Source organism: Rhinolophus ferrumequinum, chromosome 10 (genome assembly GCF_004115265.2).
Source record: "Rhinolophus ferrumequinum isolate MPI-CBG mRhiFer1 chromosome 10, mRhiFer1_v1.p, whole genome shotgun sequence".
In the NCBI taxonomy this organism is placed as follows: Eukaryota; Metazoa; Chordata; class Mammalia; order Chiroptera; family Rhinolophidae; genus Rhinolophus; species Rhinolophus ferrumequinum.
Window position 1 is genome coordinate 70,462,878 of NC_046293.1, and position 20,726 is coordinate 70,483,603.

Sequence of the window (20,726 nt, forward strand, 5' to 3'; positions counted from 1 at the left end):
CAGAAGATTCCAGTTCACTTTTCTAAAATCTTATCCCTCCAGCAAGATGTGGAGTCCCCTCCATTTAACAACTTCAGTGGGTCTGTGGCTGGCTCTATAACCAATAGAATACAGAAGTGATGACTTCCCAGGGTAGGTCATGAAAAGGATACACTTTTGTCTAACTCTTGGAAACTGCCACTGTCCTGTGAGGCAATGTCTAGGTAGAGTTCTGGCCACATCACAGCTGGTTTCATTTAGCATCAATCACCCGTACAGGAAGAACCTTCAGTAGAGTGAAAATGAACTATCCAAGCAGTCAGCAACATACATCTTGTCAATGGTTGAAGTTTTGGTAGTGGTTTTGTTATGCAGTACTAGGTAACTGCCACAATTACTGACATACTCCATTCTGAGAGTCCCATTGAGTTTATGAAACAATATAGAGTCCAGCTTTGTTTTGGTTTTCCTAAATACAAATGACTCAGTATGTAGAAATGTGACTACAAAGGATCTTGGAGTATCTTGGTTGAGTTAGGAGACTGAACTAATGAGAATCAATCATTTTACTTGCTACAAGGCCCCATACAGTATTATGGTTGGTACACTGGAAGTTGTTCAGATAAACCCTAAGGAATCTACATATACAAAAACTTGCTATACACCTACCATGTTCCAGGCCCAATACTGCAAGTTAGTAAACACAATAGCAAGCAAGTATCCCTAGGGTCCTTCTTGAACGGGTAGAAACAGTTCAGAACTGAAGAACCAAAGAATGGGTATTAATTCAATGAAAAGGTGACTATGTAGAACTAGTAAGATACGCACAAAAGACCAGTGCCAGGAAGTGAAAGAAAAGGCAGCCAAGCAGAGCTGAAAAAGAGCTCAAATGCAGGTTAAATAGGGCAGGTTGTTGATGTTCAAGTTGCTCTAAAGGTTCTAGGTCCACTCACCAAGCCAAATGAACAGCAAGACAACAGATCCAGCCTCTAGTTCTGAAACATGTATTGATTAGCTTAAGCCAAGCCTAAAATTACATCTCAGGACACCTCTCACTGTCTACCCATAGGCTGTCCTCCAATGTCCAGGGCTCCAGGGAGATGTTAGGGACGTGCAGAACAGACTAATGACAAGGTGGGTGTGGGTGTTTTGGAGCATAAGCTAGCTAAATACAATCAGACTTCATTTATTTCTACCCTAAATCACTTCTGGACTCAGCCAAAGGCAAACAAATCAACATATGAAGTTTTAAAAATGAATCATAAAAAAACTTTAGGTTAAGGGCAGCAAATTATTTTCTTCAACTTCCATATGTATGTGTATATATTTTACAACAAACATCAAAACCCTTCAAAATGAGGGCATACGTTTCTAATTATTATGCAGTTTTAGTCTCTGCATTCTTTTGTAACCAAGTATGGCACCTCCTGGCCAAAATTGCTCAAAAGCAATTTTACCTTTAGAACAAAAAACCCACCCAATTCTGAAATTAACTGCCAAAATCAATTTAAAAGGTGATCCCAACCAAATTTTAGTTTTTCTTATGTTAGGAAGCACATTTACACACACACACACACACACACACACACACACGTAATCAGCTTTTAAGTACTCTTCAAGTACTCCAAGCACTAATATTCTCTGCTCACCATCTTTCACAAGATGAATCAAAACACCGAGCCTGAATGAACAAGCGGTCAATAGACTCCAAAGCGTTTAACCCTCCTCCTACCTAACGTTATCAACTATTTTACTCCCACATTCATTAAAGTCATTTGTTTAGTAGTTACAAAGTTTCAGTATAAAATTAGACCTTTCCCATTTTTATTAATTTCTTATTTCTATACAGCAACCTCACCTACATTTCTCAATTGGATCAGCTACTAATCCCACCTATTTGAAGGTAGTTACAAATATGGACTAGGGTAAGGCTTGGAATCCTGTGTTGGGTTAACTTTGTAGTATTCAGTGTGTATTTAGTTTTTGATCTATTTCCTAAGTCTGTCACCTGAAAAGGCCTAGGAACAAGGACATCCCAGAAAAAAGCATATCCAGCATCCAGACTTGGTTTCTAAACACCATCCCCAATTAAAAGAACCAGGGATCCTAGGAGAAAAAGCCTAAGAAAAGCCCAGTGTTTCAGCTGAAGTATGGTAAGTGCTCAAACGATGTATACGACACAACGAAAGTGCAGAGAAACCAGCTTGAAAAGGATACCACTGGTCATATCTGAATGACTTAAGCATCAAAATGAATCATGATCTCATAGTTAAGATTTCCTGATTTTCATTCACTGTACTGTGATTCTAAGAATGTCTTCATGCTGAGAAAACACAACATTGAGGGTAAAGGCACGATGCAGGAACTTTGTCAAAGTTTTAAAAAACACTGTGTACATGTTCGTATAATATAAATGTAGCAAAACCAATAAATGGCAATTTAAGTATAGATCTCAACTATTACAATTTCAGAGAAATTGTTAACACCAATAAAGACCCCACCACCCCAAATCATGGAATTTGACGCGATGAAGAGTAGATAATCCTGAATCCATAAAAGATTCACCCCCTACTTTTGACAAGGTAGATAGACTACTTCAGACCTAGCCTCTAAATAGCCCTGAGCATAAATGTTACTACCTTCAAATGGCTCTTATTAGTTTAGCATGTCTTAGTTTAAAAATTATCTTCATGGAAAGGTCATCCTCACTTGAATTACTCTGAACTGGTGGTTTTCCGTGTTTTAAAGCCTTTAAAAGGATTTCTATGGCTAAGTCTTCATAGCTTGGCCCCTTGTATTTCCATCCATTCTTTCAACACCCTGAATTGCCCTACTTAAAGACCCTCATTTGTTTCCTCCATTTGTTGCTCTCTGCTCAGAGGCTCCATTTCATCCCTCACTACACAAACTCCTACTCATTCTCGAAATTCCAGTTAAAAGTCCACACAAACTGAGTATTCTGGCACAAACTATTTTACCACTCCATTGAAAGTTAAGATCCACAACCGCCTAACTTCAGTATGACTGACACAATTATGAATATCGATACCATTAACTCCTGCTGAGATACGTTAACTTCTGGCACTATTTTTGATCACTTGTCCCCAGTTCCTCCTTGCTTTTAAGTTTAAAATACTTAAACTTAAAAAGTACTGCTTTTATTTTAAGCAACATTTTATCCAGAGTTTCAAAAATAAACAACTGGATTAAGGACTTATTTCCTTCAGTCAATTTATTATTTCTAAATTGTTACACTGTTTCTCATTTCATACTTAAGAAAATTAGTCAACAACTTTTTTTTAATCTGAAAAACCTAACAGCACAGTATGTCAAACAGAAGAAACACAAGATACAAAGCATGCTGTATTTTTTGAAAATACAATTAAAATTTCTCATGGATAAACACTTATCCTTAAATAATTTCACATTCCAACAAAGAGGTTTGCATTTCTCTGAAGTGGTGCTTAATCAGTCCAATAAGTTGTTTTTTTTATCCAAGTTATAGTTTAATATCTGGATTTTAAAACCAGGATACAAAATCACTATACAATGATTAAGTTAATCTCACTGTTATCATTTACATTTTCAGCTATTAGAGACTTAGGGCTATAAGTAGCAAATTACCTAAATTATGAAGACATTATTTTCAAAACAAAATCCAGTTTACAATTACCAAATATATATACAGTTCAGATTTGTTAAAAAACTAAATTTGCCATGTGATTTTTCCTTTCTAAGTTCCTATAAAGAATGTATGCTTCCTCTAAGCTATCCATTTATTCTGTACATTTAAAATAACATCTCGTTTGATTTAAAGTCAAAAATAGAAAGGCTAATATTTTTATAAGACTAACCCACAAAAATGGACTCGAATTCTTAAGCCCTGAAACCATTCAAAGAATATTTGACTATTAAATAGTTTAATATTTCTGCATGGTACAATAAGGTTTTCACAAACAATAATTCCAAGTTTTATTTTGTCAATGGAAATGGTCTACAACTCAGATAAACCCACAATTGTATTACAAGCAACAGTAGTATAAAGTTAATTCAGTTATTTTAGGGGACTTATTGTATACCAATCAATATCATTAACCTATTCACAGAATGAAAATATTTCTATCAAAGCTATTGTCTCCTTTTCAGGTTTATCTATTATTAAATAAGCTAAAAAAGGAAAGAGGTAGAATTCCCACTCAATTCCACACAGTTAAAATACTTTTTTCACAAATACTAATACTGCTTCAGTGAACCAGATAAACTTATGTAACTTCTCAGAATTCTTTTAACTGCCAGACACCCATATTAAAGTACAAACTAACAATTTATGGAACTGTTCTGTTTACTTACCATAGTTGACTGACCATAAAATGTCAAAAATGTTTTCACAGTGTTACTTTTTAGGTGATCATATTGGATTTTACCATTTCTAGAGGGAAAAAATGAGAGAACTTCTTGGTAGCCAGTGCCAGGACTAGAGAAAACTATAAACTGAGAATGTAATATAAAGATAAAATTTGAAGCGTCTCAAAAATGTCTATGGTTAGGCTCAAGTAAAATTTGTAGAACTGCGGAATTCCTTTCTAGTCTTCCAGTAACAAACTCCATTTAGCAAGATTTGGAAGGTTGCTCATAATTCGAAAATATGCAAATTTACAGGCCACCATGGTCTAACCTTAGAATAGCCTATTCTGAACATCTCTACTCTTTGTTCCAAAAAAAGGCATATAGAAATTAAAAAAAAAAAAACCACCCAAAATATCACCAGTACATTTTATAAAATTAAATGCAAATTTTATTAAGGATTTCAAATTACATATTTCAAATTTCTAAAATGGAATAGAACCATTTTGGAACTGGAGAGATGGCATAGATGAACACTGATAACCCTTGAAACTCCAACTTTATTAAGAGAACAATTCCTCTGCAAACCACATCACCTTTATAACAAGACGAAACAGTATCTACTCCTTCACTTTGGCAATAGCTATTTCCTAAAGGAATGGAAAAAATCAAAGTAGTGGCTTTGCTACTTTAAGGTCATTAAAAATGGAATTCTATCTTTAGATTAAAAAAAACTTTTTTAAAAATTTCAGCTGTGTTCAAATGAGCTGTAGGCCCAAAAAAATATCTGCACAGAATGTCTAATCAAAGCAACCAAAATCATTTTGAAAATGAAGAGGAAAAACATAAGGTGCTTTCATAGCATTTTTCCCCCCGACAAACTATTGCAACTGGTTAAGGATTTCCAGTAGATAATTAAAACCTAAAGCAGAATGGATAGTACTATAGAAATGGTAAAATATGTTCACATTCCAAGACCTTAATACTAAATTTTCAAAATGGAAGCTCTATTACCTCTAAAAATGAACCTAATGTAATTTTACTAAATGCAGAAACTCTAAGCTGTCCTCTAATTACAATCCAATTAGTCCACTCTCACTGTCAAAGCTTTAAGTTCACCACAAAAAAATTAACAGTAATTAGCCTGAGGTATTTTAAATGTGGCTCCAGTCTCAAATTTAATGGCATTTTTTTCCCCTAAAAATGGTCTTATTTCTATTTTAGTTCCATAATCTCTACAATATGTTTGTAACTAAAACACCTAAAAACAATCCTTGGACCTTTTGAAATAGTTGGTTATCCATCTACTTGTATTAAAATAGGAGCCACACAAAGGCCAAGAGTGTTGCCTGACCAGATCCAGAATAAAGTACTTAACTTTTCTTTCCCAGTTTATTTATCAAACCCTGGTATGAATAAAATGCTGAATATCATACTTGTGATGCAAATAGGTCCAAATTGTTAAGGTCGAGAAACATTTCATAAAATTTAACTTAATGTGCCTAACACATCTGTGAGGTAGTTAAGTAAACAGTACTACCCATTTTAATACACAGTAAACAGAAGCATGGGTAAATAACATACTTACACTTTAAGCACTAAGAACTGGAATTAACCATAGAGGCCTGGAGCCCTCTCTCATTCTAACCAAAGGAAATAAAACTTAACTATTTTTAATTTTTTTTAAAAAAAACATTAACATCATTTAAGATTTTGTCTTTTTTACTTTCTTATTAGGAGATGCAGTACACCTCTTCCAAAGTTGGCACCCTTTTCTTCAACATGGTAAACTGGGTACAATGCTTAATTCAAGCTAGGACTTTGCTTCTACCTGAATTAGTACAAAATTAAGACATTACCTTGTGAGAACTAAAATTATATTTGACAATTTTATTTTAGGCTGCAAAAACAAAAACAAGCAAACAAACGAAAACAACTTGAAACACGCTTGTCAAATGATGAAAATTCATCCTTTCCAGGGAAGCAGAAGGTAGACCCTACCACAAAGAAAAGATGCTTAGTTAATGGAGGTTAAATTTAAAAGTACGGTTAAAATAATGAAGCTTAACTTCTGAAAATACTAGGTTTTATTCACCTCTCTGTAGTAACCAGTAACCATACTACTGAGTTAGAGTTCTTTAGTTAACTATGTCACCTAAAATACCAAAAATCCATTAACAATCTAAGTTAGTGGGTATGGTCTTACTGGAAATTCTTAACCATATACTTGTCTTGACAAGCTTTGTTTTTGTGGTTTTTTTAAATGATGAATTGTCTTAGTATAAGCACTGCACTTCTAAAACTAATGAAAGGCAAAGCTAGGGCAAGCAAACAAACCCATTTCATTACCAGCTGAAAAAATACTTTGGTTCTTCAGGAAAAAAATTAGCAAAACAAAAAATCTGTTTCATTTAACAGTTGTGTTTATTTTCATAGCTGTAATCTAATAGTTACAGGATAAAAATACTCCAGAAGAACCAAACTATGTAGCAATGAATGAAAATGTGTAAATTTCTACATTCAACATATCTGGCAGAAAAACTAAAATTAAAATGCTAGTTAGAACAAATTGGTCTTTAAAATATCAATTCCCTTCCTTTAAAAAAAATTCATTACTGAGTCTACCAAGAAGATACAAAAACATAAGGCTGTAAGTAAATAATAGTTGTGTTTAGGCTATTACAGTGCAGGTTATCCTCAAGGCCACACACATCCTGCTTCACTGCTGCTTGCACTCTGCTGGGTTTTGATCCTTCTGTTAAAGGAAAACAACAAGTCAATCTACCTTTTTCTACCTGCTTCAGTTAACTTTTCAATAGTAATTAACTTTATTCAAACATTAGCAAGTCACAAAAATGCTAAAATAAAGCCCAAATTTTGCATTGTAGACTGAGACTCTGAGATGGAGAACAGAGGTCGTTGTTCCCAAGCACTCCTGCATTCCGATGATTTAAAAACTGAACTTTGTTTATAAGAAAGGTGGTTTTCTCTCCAAAGGAAAGCTAAGGCCACAAGCTGTAAAGTAATTTAAAATGCTTCTAAAAAACCATTAAAAATGTCCAAGATGATATGCCATTAAGATAGAATCCTAGGGTTTACTTAGCCTGAAACTATGAAAAATAACATGTCAGAACCAAAAATAACTTTCTTAGAAGAGGTGCACTGAAATTACATGTATGTTGAAATGCCTCTGGAAGTTAAAATATATATAATCTCCAGTCAATGGGCTTATTAAAGACTTTAATGGACAAATATAAAACTGTATATTCATAAATAGCAACTCTTATTTAAACCTGCCTTAAATTTAATAGAAAGCAGGACTAATTCTGCTCACCTTTGAGTCATAGTCTGGATCATTTTCCTCATCTTCTTCTTCCCCTTCCTATATTAAAGTTCAAAATGCATCCATGAAGTAGGTACACAGTAGCAAGAAATGGCTCATAATGTAGGGAGAATTTAATACAAGTTACTCTATAGGTTAACAGATTTTCATGATTACAGAGTTTGGTGACAATGCAATTTAATCTGAAAGCTTCTAATATGAAAAATTTCCCAACACAACTTGAGACATCCAGACAGCTTTTATTGAAAAGATTTACTGCAGCCAACGTTGAAAAAGTTTACTGCAGCTTTTGACTTCTTCAAAGAGCTGATAACCCTGCAGCAGAACAGAATTATTTGAAATAAAAAAAATGTTCTGAGTTTCGCAATTTATTTATTGAAACCTTATACATACATTGTTTGGCTGTAGAATTCTAAAACCATAATTTTTCCAAAAATGCTTTTATTCCGTATCACAGAATAATGATTATAGCAAAGGAATACATAAGTCATTCAATTTGCTTCTCAATGTGTTAAACAATTATTTGCTCATTTGGTAAACATTACCTCATCCGCTTCTTCACCTTCTTCATCATACTAAAAAAAGGAAAAAGGATCAAGTTTGAATGAAGCTAACAAACATTTGAGAACAGCACATCCATCATTGTATCCACTAATATCTAAAAAGAAGAGAAATACTTCCCCTAAGGTCACTGATTGTAAGCTAAAACAAGGACAATAGCTGTAGGAATCACTCAGCTCGGTGCCATTATATAAACCTGACAATCTGTAAAATTAGAGCACAGTAAAATTGTGAATAAAGTGTGATCAGACAACCATTAGTGTAAATATTTTACTTGCCTGTACTTATGTGTGGAAGACAATGCACAAAAAGGACCTAAAGCCTAACTGAATGATTGCCATTTAGCAGTAGATGTCCAAAACATTTGAATTTGAGGGCAGCCTAATTTTACCTTAATCACTACTTAACATTCCTCTGGATAAAAATTCTATGCTTCCTAATAAATATTGTTATTTTAAGCACTAAAAAAGTCCTACGCATGTTTTATTTGGTCAAAGACAAGAGCATAATAGATCTGTAACAGTAAGCAAACATAGTAAAGTTTCATTAATTTAGAGTAGTCTTCTTATTAGCAGCAAAATAAAAACAAATGAACCTAGAGGACCTATTTAAAACAATTCAGGAAAATTACCTACAGGACATCAGTAATTATCTTAATCGCATTATGTGTCTTGCTTCCTAAAAAATACATCTATTCATTAAACCCCTCACCAATTCCGACCATCACACCCTCATCCAATGATTTAATTGGAGGATTCAGATTCACTCACATCATCATCATCATCTTCAATAGCTTCTCCAGTAAAGTATAACACTGATCTTGGGATTATACGCTCACGTAAAAAGTGACCAATTTCAAAGTCTGCAGCAAGGATAGCTTCAGCATCATCATCCTATTTAAGAAAAAGAAAAGCACAAAATTTAATAACTTTGTTATTTATTTTGGCATATGTGAGTCTTGGGTTTAAATCACAAAGAAACTCTCAACTTCACTTTTAACTTCCCATCACTTTTAAACTAGCTTACGTGGATGTGATCAAGTCGTCATCTACATATGCCCTAGGTTTACAATATAGGTTTTTAATAAAGTTAGCAGGCCAGTCTACATACTCAGAGAAACTTTGGGAAATAAACATTAGAACTGGTTATTGCTTATTTTTTTTTCTGGTTTAAAAGACATAAAAAAAAAAAGCAACTCTGTTATATGACTGCAGTTTTCCTTTTAAAATATTAGTTACTGAAAACATCAAACAGAATAACAGAAGAATCGCACGCAGGCTTTTGTAAATAACATTAAGTATATGACACATAATAAAAGACTACAAGAGGATCATTTCACACTTCCTACAAGAAAGCACCCAAGCAACTGTGTAATGCTAAATGAGGAGACAGATTCCTACTTGATAAAGACTAAGCCAATCTAGGATTTCTATTTAACGGCAAAGCACAGCACAGAAACGCGGTGACATTATTCAAAATAAAAATAACCCCATTTAAGTTGTATGACACTAAAAACTGACTAAACATTCCGTAAATTCCATATTTATTTTGATTCATCAACAAAATCTACTAATAAAGCAACAACAAAAACACAAAAAGGGGGATGCAGACTTTAAAGGAAAGAATTCTATTATAATCAAAGGTAGAAGTATTCCACCAATAACTACTCAAAATTGTTTTGTTACCATCAATATTTGGTAAAAGACTTAAAAACTCGAACCCATCAGTTGACATAAAATAGTGCAGAACTTAATAAATGCTCGTTAAGCAGTTCTTTTGACCTAAAATTCACATGCTGCTTTATATTCCCCATGTTTGTCCTATAAAAGACATTTTGAGCCAAGCTAGTTATTACTCTTTACAACATAAAGAAATACTTGCCTTTTGCAGATCTGGTCTAAGTCTTAGCTAAAACTATTCCAAATCCAAAGTATTCACAAACATCATTTCTAATTCCATATATGTATAAAACTATTAAAAAACCTGGCCAACAGAAAACCAAATTCAAAACATACCTAGCCTACCCTGCATGGACAGACTTCTTTGAGGTTGTTCCTCTTTCCAGGCTGTATGCCAGGCACATCGTAGGTCCTGGCTATATAGCCATATATATAAAACTGTATTTCCATTGGAATAATAAACAGAAAAAGAGTTCTAACTAGAATGTGGTTAGACAAGCTTAGTAAATAACATACATAATTTAATACATTTTAGTTTCAATAAGAGAACTATTGTCTTGAAAACTTGAATCCCTCACAGCAATACTTGTAAATCTCAAAAGAAAAGAAAATCTTTAGCTTTTCTTTAGCATTTCCCAGTGGAAGGTCTATGAGCCTTTTGAATGCAGTAACTTTACAAATGCATAAAGGTCTTCCCCATGCATTGCACGCCTCAGCACAAAATGCTAGTAGCAATTACCTTACCCCACTCCCCACTTTTGAGAACCAGACCTTTCATTTCATTTATAGTGAACAATTCAACAAATAAACAATTTAGCTTACCAGATCTCCACTCTCAGGAACTGCAAAATTAAGAAGAAAAATTCAAATGAATAAAAAAATTAAAGTTTATAATAAAACAATCATCAATACCCACACTAAAACACTATTTACCTTCAGGAGGGGCAAAAAAGTTAAAGAAAGAATCATTGGAAACTGTTTTGGTCACAGTACGAACTGTTCCACGTCCCTTGTGTTTCTGCTTCTTTTTAATGGTTTTCAAAGTGACATTCTTCCCCTTTTTCCAATCTATCTGACACCTTCCAAAACAAAGGGGGGGGGGAGGAATCACAATTAACACATTATTTTCCATTTCAAGGAGAACTAAGATTTTGTTCTAATTAAATGGTATATTTAACTTCAAATTTTAGAGAGCAAAATTGGTTCAAATGTTTTCTGGAACAGTGTAAAGAGAAAATATTTCTAAATAATCATTTTCTAAATAAATATATTTGTAATTACCACAAACTCACAGTATAATTTAATTATACATTTCCTTTGGAGACACATCTATCATAGTCTACAGGCCAAGGAGAATTCTAGGAAAATCCATAAGCTCTTCTCAGAAAACATTTTACTCCCAACTATGTATCTATGTTTTCAAGCACACACTAGGAAATACCAACTATCACAAATTATAAGTAAAACAAAAACATAACATTCTACTATAGTAGTAAAATTAAACTCACCCTGTACAACCCATAATTTCTGGTCCATCAAAAGAAAAGGGATCAGAATCATCTGGTTCTGACCTCATCCTGTATGTCTTTGTCAACACTTCATTTGTGAAATATTCATTGGGTTCAAAGTGAAATTCTAAGACAAAACTCTTTTAAAAAAAAGTATAAGAACGAATTAAATTCCTACATCATCAATTTTGATGCTTTAGTAAGTAACGCTTAATCTCTGATATTTATAAACATAAAATTCTAAGTGATCATATTTTTCCTACTCTGGGAAATGACCAGATAAATCCTAAATTATATTAAAAGCAAAATGAGGCACAAAATAAACAGAATAAAATTCAGCTTACATCACTATTTAGTAACATGTTTTCGAAATAGGTTAGGCACACTTCAATAAAGTGACCAAGTCCCTCTTCCTCACAAGAGGACTTTAAATCTTACACTAAAATCTGAGTTTGACAGAGAAAAAGCCCAATCTTATTACATGCAATACATGAAGCTACGCCTATAGTATAGCTCTACCCATACTTTACATTATACTGATGGTTCTGGAGAGAAGCTGTTGATCTTTCATAATGGGGAAGTGGGCCCTAAACAGCTTGTTTTATGTAATTCCCAGACACATGCCTTTTAATACAGAATTAAGTATTTTCTTGCTTTTTAAAATTCACTTTTAATTCAGGATGAAGCATAGACTATACTTTGAAAATAGTTCTGTTCAGAGGGAGGAAAAGCAATAAATGTTGCACCACACTACCACACTATCAACATCCAAACATTTATTTCCTACCAACAATTAAGTGTACCAAGTATCAGTTTCAATTTCCTTTTACCCCCATCTCTAACCCTTGCATGTCACACCTCTTTTTAAAAAGTTCCATTTATCTACCTGCTAACATCTAACGTTACAAAACTAAAAGTATTTCAAAGTTCTTTTACCATAGGCTGGCCAGCATCTGAGAACTTCACTTTAATATCTTTCAAGTGCTTCAGAATAGGTTCATCATGTTCCTTCAAATTAAAAAAATATTAAAGTAAGTATCTAATATGGCACTTTAGGATTAGTGTTCTGTTACTGGATAATAAACCTTTGGCTGACTGGTATTTTATAGTGAAGTTTTATGTAATAATGACTACATCATTATACAGACTGAATGGGCTGACAAATACAGAACCAAATCTGAGAAAGGCATATGTCTGCTTGTAAAAACATTTCCTGACTGTAACTGCCTTTAGCTTCTCTTGTTCCTTTCCTTCTGCCTGATGCTTTCCTACTTTGCTAACGTAGAAATTCAACAAGCAATCATTGTTTTGAAATAGTTTTTCTTGCTGTTAAACTTCCATCAAAAGTACTACAATATAGATGGTAGTCACTCAAGAAATGCTTAGGAGAGGCAAAGTTTCCAGAGAAAGTGACAATCATAAAAGAGTTAAAGATATTTATAGTATTCTTTTAAAATGCAAATGTCCCTTGGAATAGTTCAGACTGAAAAGGTCTTTTGGATAAGACAATTGAAAGTGCTAAGCCTCTGTCATCCTATCTGCACACTAAGCATGTAAAGACAAGGCTATGAGAAAGCACCAGGCAATAATGAGCCATTATCAAAAGGACCATTTCATTACCTAATTTTTGAAAATGAATTATAATTTATTTGATTATATTAATCAAAGCTGCAATTTTCCCTGTACAGATAACAGCTATTTCAAAAGAAAGCAATCATTGTACAAAGGTCAACAATGAAGAGACTAGTCATTACAGAATTTAAATTTCAAAGGTTTACTGGGGTAAACTGGTGCTTTAATGAATAATATTACCTGAACCATATCACTGAGCAAGTCAACATTCTTAAAAACAGTCAACCAAAATTCAGGAATTCCCTTGGGGTCTTCTTTTTCTTCATCTTTTTTCTCATCTTCAATCTTGGCCTTTTCTTTCAGCTCCTCCTTGTTAAATGACAGCATACATTATTGAATACCTAGATCAGACCTCTTGATATAATCTTATACATGCCCGTAACTTAAATGCAGTGGCAGTTTAGAAACCAACAAACCCTTAACCACTAATTAGGTGGTAAAGGTGTTCAGAAGTTCAGCCCAAATAGTTGTAGTCTAATTGTGCAAACACTGCTGTTATCCATACCAAATATTACTTGAATAAATATTGCTACTATGATACCCCTCCCAAAAAGAACCACTATAATGATGAGCTGTAGGAAGGCAGTTTTAGGGAGGAAAGAAATTTTAACTTCATGAAAAACAGAGACTTTTAAACACCGTAAATAGGAAAAGTGAAAGAAATGTATAAACCCTGTCCAATGCCTCACCCCTTGTTTTATTTTATTACATATTATATTAATTTAATTACATTAAAATAGCAATTCTGGAGAGACAGGTTCATGTAACGAGCACTGGATTTATGTCACAGCTCTGCCATTTATTAGTTCTGGGCAAGTCACTTAGAAGCTTCCATTTTTTCACTTGGAAAGGGAACAATCCTTTGTATGTCCATCATGAAGTTCAAAGAAGTTTATATAACTCTATATACATTAAATACTCTAAAAATGTAAGGAAAAGTCAATCTGTATATAGATGATGCTGCCAAGTTGAACACTGGCTCATTTGCACTCACTACCCATCTTATAATAAAGAAAATATTTCCAAGATATAAAACACATTAAAGTTAATACCAACCGAAATTTCATCTTCCTCATCTAGTTTCCATTGACATTCTTCTTCTGTAGGTTCATAAATTGCATTAATGATCTCAAATCGCTAAAATGATTTGAAAAAAAAAAAAAAGCTTGCATAAAAACACTGGCATCCAAGCTAAAAACTAGCCACTTCTCATTAAGAACTCAGAGATTTAATTAATGCATACCACAACTTGAATCGCTATTACTGACAGTTTCCCCAAATACATCTAATACTGGTAACCACTTTGCTGAGGTCTAAAGCAAGTTTATGTTTCCAGAGCTTTATGTTCGCTAATTTTAGATAAATAAAACAAAGTAGTAGAAAGCATTACCTTATCAAATAAAGGCTGATAGAGAACAGCATACTTTCTTTCAAGATCATGAACTTCCTCATAGAACTTGGCTTCTATGTGTGCACATTTAACTTGAAGGTTTTTGAGCGCATTCACTCGTCTTTTAACTACCCTAGGCAAGCTGAAAGGTTAGAAAGCACAAGTTATATAGCATCACAGTACAAGTCACACTTCTTTCATCATACTGAAATTGAAGCATAAAAGTTAGTGAATGATAGGCTTCCTATTTAAAGCAAAAGATAGACAAGTCAAAGTAATTAAAATTCAAGAGACATTAGTACATGGATCTCTGGACTGTAGGAGTTCTAAAGCAGAAATTTAACCAGATACATACAGTGAACTAGTAGGAAAGTATAAATCATATCATCAACCCAAATTGTCCACTGTACTCAAGTTCAGCTTTGTTCTTATCAGTGCTGGCATCTAAGCTATAAAATGTAGTCTTATAAAGCTAAGAAGTCATGGAATGATGATTCTAACTCTAGGAATAACAATAACCTGAATTTTTAAAAAATATAAATATCTCACCCATAACCAATTAGTATTAGAGAAAAGGAGGGGAGCATATGTATATTGGCAAAAAGGACAGCACTGTACAGCATTATTTCCTATTTTAGTCTCTAATTTGGAATTTGAAACCATATTAAATAAGAATGTAATGTTTTATTAAGAGGGGACTTTTTTTTTTAAACAACAGCTTTATTGAGATATAAATCATATAATACAATTACTATTGGGTATAGACTTTTGAAAGGTTATACACACGTAGTCTGTAAGCCCCTTAAAGAATGTTTAAACGTATGACCCCTCTATCAACAAAATATGTTTACACTCAAAATTTACCTAACTTCAGGGAATCTGTGCAACAGATCCAGAATCTAAGTTAGAATTTCCTGCCAGAGACAGATGTTGTAAATCAAGTAATTATCTTACTTAACCAAAACTTAAGATAATCAGAAGTAAAAAGCAAATACCTAAAGATATCAACCTTTTTATTTCTTACAATTAAAAATAAAAAAGTTAATGTTCTGTCAAGGTCAAATAGCATGAGTTGCAGGCCTCTCCTCCCACCCTCATTTTAAAAAATAACCAACCCTAGAAACTTTAGAACCAAGAAGGAAACTATTTCAGTGTACATGTACATACATGTACACATGCACAAACACTCCACAAGCAACTTCTGAATGAGCCTGAAGCTGTCTTTAACTGGGACAGGGTGAGCTGCCACCTGGGGAGGGAACGGGATGGTCAGAGTGGGCAGCAGTGAGGACAGTTTGGAAGAAAGTTTTTTATGTTCTGTGCTTGCATTGTAACACTCACCCCTGTCCCCTTCACCCTTCGCAAAGCCCAGTGCCAGTGTTACTCGGGTAACATGAAATAGATGAAAGCTGGACTGGCTCAGAGCCCACACTCACTCCTCTACCCTTCCAATCAAGGTACTATGGATTACAACCAAAGAATACTTTAGCCCAGAATTATTCAGCATACTTTGAATCTGAGGTGACTGGAGCTCTCCTTAGCTTAGACTCATCTTATCCCCTTCTTAAACTCCACAGGACTTCACAAACCCGAGTCTGATTTTCATTCCTCCCTCAATACTCATTATAGGAGTAACTTGCCCAGTATTCCTGAGCTCTAGGCCAAAATAACTAGACACTTGAGGAGTACAATTTCTACGACAGAAGGAAATGCTTATTATCTGAAGCAGCATTATTAGACTTAGACTTTCAGCAGAATGTAAATATATGTAAAGAGATGAGGGAAAAAGAGACAAGACCAAGAAATCTAAAACAGGGTGGGAATATTATGAAAAATACAGTAACTAAAATAACCAACAAACAGGATAAACCAGATAAGGATGAACTGAAGAAAAAGTCTATGAGACTAAAAAGCTCTCCAGAAAGACAGCAGGAAAGATGGATAGAAAAAGTATGATATGGATGACAAATTTACCAACAGCTGAAAAACAAAGGGAGGTAGATAGCTAAAGAAATGAGAATTTCTTAAAGCAATATGAAAATCCTTACTCGAGCCCCAGACATGTTGCAGTTTATCTCTATCTAAAAGAAAATTCTAAGAGTTCAATGAAGAAAGCAAATAACCTACAAAAGAAAAGGAATCAGACTTCAAAAGAAAACACTATATATAAGAAATGAAGTAAATTTTAAAGATAATTAAGAACTTCGAACTTACAATTTTATAGGCAAATTATTATTCTGATCTGAAGGCAAAATAAAAATCGTATGAGGTATATCCGGCTTCAGAAAGTATGCCAGATACTCATTATACTCACTAAAAATAATTTCTAAATTAAAAAAAAAAACCCAGGAGATGCTATATATAAGGTATGGGGGGTCAAACATCTTGGTAAATTTTACTGTTGTCTTGAAGGAAAGAAACAGGACTAGATAAGTTCTTTATAAACAATACAGATGGGGTAAATTTAAAAAATCACAATAGGGCTAAATAAAGTTAGGTATTAGGTTATAAGCCACTTTACCATAACAACAACAAAAAGGAATGCATTAACTTTAAAACCAGCAAAAGACAGACAACTCTACCTACTTAATGGAAAGCAGAGAAGGAGAAAAAAACAAAGTACAATATATTTAAAAATTCAAGCTGGGGTAGCTATCTTAATAACAGACAAAACAGAATTTATGAGACAACCCAGAACTGATAGAATGACATGGAGAAACAAATAAGTAGAGATTTAAAAACTTCCCCAGCACTGTTAGATAAAGCAAAAACTCATTCAATAAGCAGAAATGAAGAGAACCTGAACAATACAATTACTAAGCTTGAGCTAGTAATTTCTACATATAGCTCTTCACATTTTACACTCACAGAACAGAATACTAAGGCTACAAAATATACAAATTAATGTTTTTACAAATTAAATGAACTAAGCAAGCATTCACTTAAAGAAAATGGAAAAAGGAACAGAGCAAATACAGATAAGAAAATAACATTAAATCCAGAAGGAAAGCAGCAATAACAAAAAAACAATATGGAAATGGAAAATCACAAGCTGGTTCTAGAAAACATTAACATACCTGGCAAAATTAATGAAGATTCAAAATACAAAATATAAAAGGAAAACAATTGGATTTTTTTAATATCATGAATTGTATACTAATCAATTTGAAACCTAGATAAAATGCACACATTTTTAAAAGAATATAAAACTCCAAAATTGGCATGAGAGAACTTGAAGAGTTCAATATCCATGTTTAAAAAGGACTTGCAATGACCGACTGCCTCAGCCAGGGGGGAGCGCAAGGCTCCTAATACCAGCATGGGCCAGGGGGCTGTGTCCTACACAACTAGACAGAACCAACGGCTTGAACCGGAGTGGGGAGGCAGGAAGAAGAAGGGGAAAAAAAAAAAGGGAAAAATTCCCCAAGACCTCTAGTTCCCAAATCCTAAAGGCCCAAGCAAATTTTAACAACTATTCAAGGAACAGATAATTCCAATCTTAACACAAGTTGCTCCAGAAAACAAGGAAAAAGGTAAAAGCAACCATGTTCATTTCATTAGGCAGTTGAAATCTTGACTCTAAAACCAGTGTATACAATTACCATCCCTGAAAGCTTTTTTATTGTACATATATACATGCACACATGTATATGCTCATTTCACTAAAATAAGTACCCTAAATAGACATTAACTACCCAACTCAACGGTGTTAACAATACATCATGATTAAGCTTATTTCAGGAATGCAAGGTTAGTTTGATATCCAATATATGTACTTCCAAAAAATACATACTTAATAGGTTCAAGAAAAAGTCAAAAGACCAACTGAATTGAGACAGTAAAAAAGGATCATAAAAATCATAAACAATCACAAAATTTAATGGAGATTTTACATTTATCCCTAGTTAAGATTGGAAATACAAAAATGCCCACTTTCATGCTAATGTTTACAATACATTATGAAGAAACTTTGTAACAAAAGACACAGAATGTGATCTGAATAAATAAAAGAATATGGATAATCTAATATTAAAAAGGATTTCTACCATGTTAATCTATATATTCAATGTAATTGCTATCAAAATTTCAGTTTAGAGAACCCCGATAAACATACTGTTAACCATATGTTCAATAAACTTCTACAGACAGTTAGGTCAACCATGGGAGGTTGGGGTGGTGAAATAAAGCAACTCACCCTGCCAGATATAAAAACATACTATAAAACCGTAGTAATTAAGTGTGACAATAACAAAAGAGACAAAAAGATCAATGAAACAGAAGAGGGCTGCTCAAAGACAAACACAGGTGTTTATAAGAAAATGTTATGCGATAAAGGTGGTACCATAAATAAAGAAGAATGAACTATTTAGTGAAGTGTTATAAAAACTAGCACACTAAAAAAGAAAAAAGGAACTGATGCCTATTTACATCAAATACAAAGATGGATTCTAGAGGGATGAAAGACCTAAAGGTGAAAGGTAAAACTAGTCAATAGGAAATGGAGAAGGAACTAGGAAGGACTTAACTTCAAAGAACAAATCATAGGTCAAAAAATTTAATGAAAATAAAAATTAACAATTTGTTTAATAAAGGATGCTATGGATAAAGTTAATAGAAATGACACAATAGATTATTTACAATGTCTAAAATCGGTAAGGGATTAATGCCTAGAATACATAAGAATTTCTGCAAAACAAGAAAAAGTAAACTCCAATAGGTAACAGGCAAAGGTTACAAATGAGCATAATCATTATGAAGAGAAGCTCAAAACTGAATAGAAATCAGAAAATACAAATAAGCCTGCACCTGGTAAAAAAAAAAACAAAAAAAAACAACACAAAAAGCTATAAAGCTGAATGATGCCAATTATTGGAAAGGACACATGGATAAAGTAACCTCCATGTACTAGAGAGTCATTCTTGAAAGCAAGCTGGAAGTACTTAAGGCTTGCAAACCCCATAACTAGCAATCCCACTGATAAGTACATATCCCAAAGAAATTCTTACAGTTCCTTAACAGGACATGTACAAGGATGACCATTATAAGAGATTTTGTGTTGATGGACTAATCTTGGTGACCACCCAAGAAAAAAACCATATAATAAAACATGGAGGACACACATCAGAGAGTTAGGCCAATAGGCTAGAATCTACTAGAGATACATACAGATAGCAACATGAATGGATCTTAAAATCATAAAGCTATGTAAAAAAAATTATAAGCAGAAGATACTTGTATTGTTAATGATTTATATCACCAACGAAATAAATAAGAAAGCTGTATTTGTAATTCAGTGCATTTCAAATAAACCTCTATACAAATCTCAGAAATGGTAAAGCTCAATCTACTTCCCGTGGAGATGAACCAAAATAACATTTAAAAGACCAACTCTAACTTGGTGGTACTTAGCAAAACTTTCAACTCCAAATAATCCTATACTAGATACTAACAAATATTAGCTTTCCACTATTATATACATGAGTCGTAGACGGTCTTAAAAATAGACAGACCTGCAATGTTAATTATAGGAAGATAGGTAAGGGCTATGAAAAAGAACTTGTACCTTTCAATGTATCCTGTTGGTGTTTCTACCAGACCATCAAGTCTTTCTTGGAGGGCTGCAAGAATCTGAGGATTTTGCATCATCTGAACAGTCAGCTGACGCGCTTTAAAAGGAAAAAAAAAAAAAAAAAAGGGCATCGAAAGAAGGATTTTATGAAAATGTATTATGCTTTTTTAAAAGGACAATCCAATCTTGAGGTTCTCCTTACTAGCCCATAAATGACTTGTATGAGTAGAGACGAGAAGCAAGCTAAAGAAAACTCTCTAGGAAAACCCAATGTACAGGATAAGTTCAGATTCCTGATGATCTCTAATGCATGCCATTTCCACAACTATCAATGATTTTTCCTCTTCCTACTATCTTGTGTTTCACTTATCTTGCATTTTGGGAAGCTCAAAGCTTCACCCAGATGCCTATCTATGACTCTTGACAATCCTTTGACGGCAGACACCGCATTCAGAAAACTGCAAATATGGTTTCAAGCTTGGAAGACAATGGAATGAGTGACCTGAATGTTTACTTGATGATTGTATAATGTGTCTGTGTATCTCAATAGGGAAAGTAAAAGCTGAAATAGTCAAAGGTTATAACTAAAGCCAAACAAAAACTGGTTATTAATGGTGTCTAAAAATTATACTCACTCCAAAAATAAGCTTGATTTATGCAAAACAAATTATTTTGTCATCTTCAACAGACATTACACAAAATTGCCATTTAATTTTCCCAG

The 20,726-nt window shown here is 33.5% G+C and overlaps 1 protein-coding gene across 4 annotated transcripts in view; it reads right to left on the minus strand.

Moving 5' to 3' along the window:
- Nucleotides 1–6,047: 6,047 nt before the first annotated feature.
- NAP1L1 (nucleosome assembly protein 1 like 1) overlaps nucleotides 6,048–20,726 on the minus strand; it is a 29,204-nt gene continuing 14,525 nt past the window's right edge. The window contains exons 4-16 of one of the 4 annotated variants that reach the window (XM_033117355.1): nucleotides 20,000–20,102; nucleotides 14,437–14,578; nucleotides 14,103–14,183; nucleotides 13,227–13,355; nucleotides 12,351–12,422; nucleotides 11,415–11,554; nucleotides 10,840–10,985; nucleotides 10,729–10,748; nucleotides 8,998–9,120; nucleotides 8,212–8,241; nucleotides 7,658–7,705; nucleotides 7,007–7,078; nucleotides 6,182–6,320 (exon numbers count right to left, since the gene is read on the minus strand). In XM_033117355.1, the coding sequence (XP_032973246.1) occupies nucleotides 7,043–7,078; nucleotides 7,658–7,705; nucleotides 8,212–8,241; nucleotides 8,998–9,120; nucleotides 10,729–10,748; nucleotides 10,840–10,985; nucleotides 11,415–11,554; nucleotides 12,351–12,422; nucleotides 13,227–13,355; nucleotides 14,103–14,183; nucleotides 14,437–14,578; nucleotides 20,000–20,102 (1,070 nt within the window). In that variant the 3' untranslated portion in view covers nucleotides 6,182–6,320; nucleotides 7,007–7,042. Of the gene's footprint in view, nucleotides 7,079–7,657; nucleotides 7,982–8,211; nucleotides 8,242–8,997; nucleotides 9,121–10,728; nucleotides 10,749–10,839; nucleotides 10,986–11,414; nucleotides 11,555–12,350; nucleotides 12,423–13,226; nucleotides 13,356–14,102; nucleotides 14,184–14,436; nucleotides 14,579–19,999; nucleotides 20,103–20,726 lie in introns of all 4 variants that reach the window. The other 3 variants (XM_033117354.1, XR_004424142.1, XM_033117356.1) reach the window with 3 other exon arrangements.